Genomic DNA, 7,207 nt, shown 5'->3' on the forward strand with positions numbered 1-7,207 from the left:
GCACTCGCGTTGAATCAGGAGTCAAGCAGCTTCTCAAAATTGGGAGCTAACCACGCAGTTGTGCGGACCTTTTTTCTTAGCCTCTTTGGACCTTTTTGATCCAGCACACTGCCTCAAAGAGAAAAGGGAAGTGCGTGTTTTTTGATTGTGCTACGGGTTAATAATTAAAACATAAAAATGAATAAACTCCATTCCACTTCCATCAGAAGTCTAAGAAAATAAAGTCAGTGAATGAGAAGAGTCTGATAAAGTTCATAGCCTGATACTTTCCTGGTGTTTTTCTATCTTTGATATGTGTGTGCTAACATGCTGTTAAAACTTCTATCGTAGTAAAAATCCTTTCAGGGGTTTTGACAGCGTGTCAAAGTGACTCTGAAACCTCTTCAGATGCAGCGTCGCAGGAAAACTCCAAAACAAAACATGAGATTTTAAGGCTGTGATGCCTTCCTCACCAAAATAGACTCAGTCCTCTTCACTCCAAGACTCACAAACTTCTGTTGCTCTCACATTGCACTTTGAGTTCAAAACACATCATGGCACAACACAACAACAACACGCACGCACGCACTCACACATACAGCACTAGCCTAAGATAAATAAGAAAAACAGGTCTCCACTGCTACGAAAGCTTTATTGTGAAAGTTTTTCCACATCTTTCACAATATTTTTTTTGTTTTTTTTTTTATTAAATACATTTAATGAAAAATGTATTTGTGTGCAAGTCTAAAAAAAAATAGACAAGCTTAAAGATACAAAGATCACAGATTGTTAACAATGACGTTAGTGAAAGAAGTGAAATAAATATATTTATTTGAATAAAACTTGGTCATAGATGAGCAGCTTTTATTAAAGCACAGGCCACAGAAGTGTGATTGTCTGAAGTAATCAATATTCATGTCAGCATTTAGTATAATCTGAGCATTAACACAGGAAGAAAACGAAGAGTTTGTGTTGTTTGGTTCGTTTCTTGTCATTTTTGTTGTGGTTTTGTCTGTTTTTGCAGTCATTTTTGTGTTGTCTAGTTATTTTTGGAGTCACTTCGTCCATTTTTGTAGTCATTTTTGTAAATTATTCTGTTGTCTTTGTGATGTTTTGCACTTTCTGAGTAATCTTCATCTCTTATTTTTTTGTAGCTTTTTTGGTTGTCTTGTGTGTTTTTTGTTTTGTATTTTCTTTTTTTTTTTTTTTACATTTTTCTGTTGTCCTTTTGTGTATGCGTTTGTAACGTTTTTTTTTACGTTTCTTTACTTTTGGGGCCACACTTAATCAGACTGAGGGCCACATGTTTGAGCTGAGATATTCTGATTGAGTCAACATTTCTCCAACAAATTTAGTGCCTTTTTTAATTGTATTTATTCATTTCTGGAAATAAACTTATATACAGTAACTATAACAGTAAGTTTTCATGTTGTGTTTAGAACTGTGTAGGAAATGTACTTTTCTACATTTTATGTAGTATGACATTAATATTTTGACATTTTCCCCTAATCAGATTAATGTAAATTTAGGTAAAAAGTCCTTGGTGGTTGTTTCTATGTTCAACTTTACTCTACATTGAACGCACCACAACCAGAATGCAGAGGGTTCATTAGCAGCTGTTGAGATTGCTCAAACATAGATGGGTTACTTTCTATAAACATGACCTAAATCACTCATTTACAGTTCATAATGCGAAGAATACTGCTTTAAAAGCAAAATAAAAATAATGGATCAATTGCAAAAATTAATCGGACAACAGTTTAAAAATCGGTTTGCGAGCAGCTTTATCAAATACATTTAAATACAATCATTCAATGTTTGGTTTTTTTATGAGTTAATTCTGTAACAGATTCACAAACAACCGTGATTCAACGCTGTTTTGGCGCGGTTTAATCTGATTGGTCGGCTATGATGTAATGCATTTCATTGTTATCTGGTCATTTATTGTTTTTTTGTAGTCCCACAATGTCTGTTGATCATTTTAAAACAAATAATTTACTCAGTTACGCTTGGGTGTAGAAATGTAATGAACTGATTTACTTAATTTAAAACGTACTTAAGTGCAAGTAAAATGACTTATTTAGGAATATATTCAAAAAAGTACAAGTACCCATAAAAGCAACTCAATTACAGTAATTGTAATCGATTACTTTCACCTCTGTGTTTTACATATATTTTACTGTATATTTAGATTTCCTCAAACAGACAGCACAGTATGTGTGTGTGTGTGTGTGTTTGGCTCAGGAGGCTGGTAACTGTGGGCTGAGGTCCAGGGATGTTTCCACTAGTGAGGACAGGTGGAGGGTTTGCATGTGGGCACAGGTGATGCCTAGCAGAGGGAAGGACCTAACGCTCTGATAAATGAGCCGTAGGATAGAAAGTGACGTCTCATATTCGCGTGGTAAAGAAAAGCAACGTTTGGCTGCTACGCATCACAATGAATGAATACTAATGTTGTGTTAAAGCTCTGATCTGAAACATCAAGGAAAAATCGCTCCCCACAGATGTTTTTTTTTTTGTTTTTTTCCCCTCACCAAAAGTGCTTCAGCAAATCCAAGGTTGGAATTTCTGACTTGTCACTTTGGTAAATGTAATACACTGATGTGTGCTTCAAACTGGATTTTGCAAAAATAATGTAAAACAGAATTCAGGGTAGAAGAAACACATTTAGCAACAATCATTCAGTCAATATATTGTTGTTTTTCTAGGTTTTAAATAAAGTATTTATTAAGCGTAGCTGAAGAAAACGATAACAGACAATATCTAAACTACTTTGGACATGTGTAGTTTGAAACCATGCAATTTTACATGATTGATCCATTAAGTGTTATTATTAGGGATGTTTAGCATCATCACTGTTGTTTTACAAGTACTGTATTTTTCATTATATAGTGGATTTTGTCTCTTTAAAGTTTCATAAGAATAAATTCAAAATTCAAGCCTTTTGGAACAGTGACTTCATACTGACTCTGAGGTGTTATACTGAGGCTTATATTGTGAGTTATACTGACTCTGAGGGGTAATAATGACTCTGAGCTTCATACTGAGAGTTATACTGACTCTGAGGGGTAATAATGACTCTGAGGGGTTATACTGAGCTTCATACTGAGAGTTATACTGACTCTGAGGGGTAATAATGACTCTGAGGTTCATACTGAGAGTTATACTGACTCTGAGGGGTAATAATGACTCTGAGGTTCATACTGAGAGTTATACTGACTCTGAGGGGTAATAATGACTCTGAGGGGTTATACTGAGGTTCATACTGAGAGTTATACTGACTCTGAGGGGTAATAATGACTCTGAGGGGTTATACTGAGCTTCATACTGAGAGTTATACTGACTCTGAGGGGTAATAATGACTCTGAGGGGTAATAATGACTCTGAGGTTCATACTGAGAGTTATACTGACTCTGAGGGGTAATAATGACTCTGAGGGGTTATACTGAGGTTCATACTGAGAGTTATACTGACTCTGAGGGGTAATAATGACTCTGAGGGGTTATACTGAGCTTCATACTGAGAGTTATACTGACTCTGAGGGGTAATAATGACTCCAAGGGGTTATACTGACTCAGAGGGGTTATAAATTGCAGATTACCCCTTCAAAATAAAAGCTGATTGTGTCGTCGGTTGTTCTCAGAAGTCACACTGCAGGCAAATGTGGCCCAAATCTGATTTTTTTAAAAGCAGTGTAAACACTCAATTCTGACTCAAATCTGATTAATTTAAATCAGATTTAGACCACTTTCATATGTGGTCCTGAATCAGATACAGATCTGATCTTTTTCAACCTCAGTGTGAACGGCCAAGGCGGATTTAATGAGCGTTTGATACATTGACATGACTTTATAGTGCGTGACCCGAAACCACTAAAACAAGTGTAAATATAACATTTGTATGAGGAACAAAATAGGTTTTAACTGTAGGTTCAAACCTTGAAGGTTCATATAATAAATGTGTTTAAACTAGTTAAAAAAATGTCACTAACATTTTCATCTGTTTCGTTGAGTTTTAAAGTGTGAAATGTCTTTGAGTTTCTTGAAAAGCACTATAAAAAATTAATTCAGTAATATTATCAGTATTTTGGACAGTGGTTCCTAACAGCCAATCAGCATTCAGAATCTTGCACTGGGTTCTTTTTAACGATGACAAAACAAAGACGAAAGGCAATGATATCACATCTCACAGTAGGTTCTTTTTTCTGGACAGAGACTTTTACTCCTTTGAGAGACTGGTAGCTTTTTGGTAACGTCCACAAGTTTTGCATCTAACATTTTAAAATGGAGAAAATAAACATCACAGCAGAGACAGAAGTTTCTTCTGATAAATCATCTTGTAATGAACCAGCTAATCCCAAGTGTAATCAATGTGGGAAGATGCTTAATCAAGAAAGAGAAATGGATTCCATCCTTTCACTGGATGAGGCACATCAGGAACTGAAGGTCAAGTTGGAAGAAAAGGACCAAATGTTGAAGCTAAAGGAAGAGGAAATCACTTACCTTACATTTTTACTGGATGAGATGGAAAAAGAATTAGACGTGAAAAACAGCCAGTGGGAGGACAGCCTTAAACTTAAACTGGAGGAGCTACGTGAGAAGGTCCAGGCTCAGAAGAAGCAGTTGGATGAAGTAAAGGCTGCTTTGTTGGACATTAAAAACGAGCTTCAGAAGAAGGAACAAATGTTCTTAAAGCAGAAAGATAAACAACAAAAAACGATTTCACATTTGAAGGCCACTCTGAAAATGAAGGAGGAGGACCTAAAAAGCCGCACAGACCAATGGAACCAACTGGAGGAGAATGAAAAAGCTGTGAAAGCGATCACAGAAAAGGAAGCTCTCTGCAATAATGAGAACCAGTCAACACAAACGCAGGTACTACAGACTGCCCTGGATGAAGCACAGAAAAAAATTGTGGAAATGGAAGAGGAGCGGTCCAACCACATCAAGACTATGTCCATCATGAAGGCCACGCTCACTGAAACACAGGAAGCCTTCACCAAATTGCAAGCCACAATTCAGGAGCAGAAGCAGGAGAAGGAGAAAGAGAAGAAGCAGAAGCAGGGGAAGGAGGAAGAGAAGGAGAAGGAGGAGAAGAAGGAGAAGGAGGAAGCAAATGAGAAGGAGGAGAAGAAGGAGAAGGAGCAAAAGAAGGAGAAGAGGCAGAAGCACGGGAAGGAGGAAGCAAAGGAGGAGGAGGAGAAGAAGGAGAAGGAGCAAAAGAATGAGAAGAGGCAGAAGCATGGGAAGGACGAAGTGAAGGAGGTGGAGGAGAAGAAGGAGAAGGAGCAAAAGAAGGAGAAGAGGCAGAAGCAGGGGAAGGAGGAAGCAAAGGAGGAGGAGGAGAAGAAGGAGAAGGAGCAAAAGAAGGAGAAGAGGCAGAAGCAGGGGAAGGAGGAAGTGAAGGAGGTGGAGGAGAAGAAGGAGAAGGAGCAAAAGAAGGAGAAGAGGCAGAAGCAGGGGCAGGAGGAAGAGAAGGAGAAGGAGAAGAAGAAGGAGAAGGAGAAGAAGAAGGAGAAGGAGAAGGAGAAGAAGAAAGACAAGGAGCAAAAGAAGGAGAAGGCAGCTTCTAATGACAACCCGATAAAGAAATGGTTCAAAAACCTGTTTAGAACCAAAAGAAAATAAGGATGGTGCTGCAGATGGATGATGTGAACAGTAACTGGTGTAACAACGTGACAGTGATCCTTCAGCACTGCTCTCCTCAGAACAACCAGAATATCGGCGCATGTTTGTGTCAAACTTACGTGTCCTGATGTCATTCCATTCATCTGAATTTGGACCGAGGACCTCCTGTGTGTCACTGAAGGGATGTTATTGTTTTTGAATAAACAATTGAAATCTTAATTGCATTATTCTGTTTAAATATCCTACTCCTTAGTTGAGTATTACATTCCCATAAATATATTAAAATAAAAATATAAACCTGTGCTACAGCAGGGCAGGTTCTGTTTCTATCTAACACATGCTGATGTTTGAAACTTAAAATGTGTGGATGTTAGGGATTTAACGATTCACTCAACTCCCGATACGATTCGATTCACGATACTGGGTTCACGATACGATTCTCTCACGATTTATTTTACAAAATGGGACTGTATATAAATGACTGAAAAATATTCCTTTATTTTTTTTTTGGGAAAATACTATAGTATTTTTCATTGTCAAAAGAATCCCTTGATAAACTATTCAAAACAATGCAATTGAAATTTTTTAAATTGACTTGATTCATATAGCGCTTTATCACCACACTGAAACAGTCCCAAAGCGCTTTACACATCAGCTCATTCACCCAATCACTCTCACATTCACACACCAGTGGGACAGGACTGTCATGCAAGGTGCTAGTCGACCACTGGGAGCAACTTAGGGTTCAGTGTCTTGCCCAAGGACACTTCGACACATAGTCAGGTACTGGGGTCGAACCCCCAACCTCTCGATCAGAAGACGACCCTCTACCACCTGAGCCACTGCCGCCCCTTAACTAAAAATAAATCTTGAAGAAATAAATAAAGGAATAATACAAATGAAGAAGAAGCTTATTATTTAAATTCTGGTTCTATAGTAAACAATACAAAACTGCATAACAGTTATTTTTCTTTTTAAAAGTGCAACTGAAAATGTATTTTGTGCCTTAACAATTGGACTTAAAAAAAAAAAAAAGTCATTTTACTGTATTTAGGTCAGATATTTGTTTGAACCAGCAGAGGGCGCTGGTAACTCAGTGGTCGGTTGGCATGCATATATTTTGCAGTGAAGAAGAGATGCTATGCTAGCAGACAGAGCTAATAGAAAAACGTGACTTTTACAGATATTCACGTAATATTACAGATATTCTTTCAGTGCTAAAGGGGTAAGGAATCATTTATAAACATGTTTAAGAGTAGAAGGCGGCCAGAAAGAAAGTATTAGCAGCGCCCTCTGCTGGTTAAAAAAAGTACTGTGATTCAATTTTCACAGCATCGATGTGAATCGTTATACCTATGAATCGATTTTTAACTTCCTTACGATTAATCGTTACATCACTAGTGGATGTAAAGAGCAATTAAATAAAACCAATCTTATAATTCAAAGCCAAAATAAACGCTCAGGTTAATTTAATCATGACCACGATTCAAATTTGATTAATTGGCAGCCCTAGTTCCAGCAGAAGTCTCCATCGCAGCGTTGGGTTTAACGGTTACACGGCAAAGCAAGAGGAAAAAGTAAGACAGACGTAGAGAAGCAAC

At 37.5% G+C, this 7,207-nt stretch overlaps 1 protein-coding gene across 1 annotated transcript; it reads left to right on the forward strand.

Moving 5' to 3' along the window:
* The first annotated feature begins 4,202 nt into the window (after window positions 1–4,202).
* LOC114455087 (protein PXR1-like) lies at window positions 4,203–5,786 on the forward strand. The gene has a single exon (XM_028436101.1). It carries the CDS (start codon window positions 4,263–4,265, stop codon window positions 5,604–5,606), a length of 1,344 nt encoding a protein of 447 aa, XP_028291902.1. The 5' UTR covers window positions 4,203–4,262; the 3' UTR covers window positions 5,607–5,786.
* The last annotated feature ends 1,421 nt before the right edge of the window (window positions 5,787–7,207 follow it).

The sequence above is a fragment of the Gouania willdenowi genome, chromosome 21 (assembly GCF_900634775.1).
Source record: "Gouania willdenowi chromosome 21, fGouWil2.1, whole genome shotgun sequence".
In the NCBI taxonomy this organism is placed as follows: domain Eukaryota; kingdom Metazoa; phylum Chordata; class Actinopteri; order Blenniiformes; family Gobiesocidae; genus Gouania; species Gouania willdenowi.

Bases quoted from the DNA above. Each gene is read 5' to 3' on its own strand.
- LOC114455087 (XM_028436101.1), top strand. From the start codon at position 4,263: ATGGAGAAAATAAACATCACAGCAGAGACAGAAGTTTCTTCTGATAAA.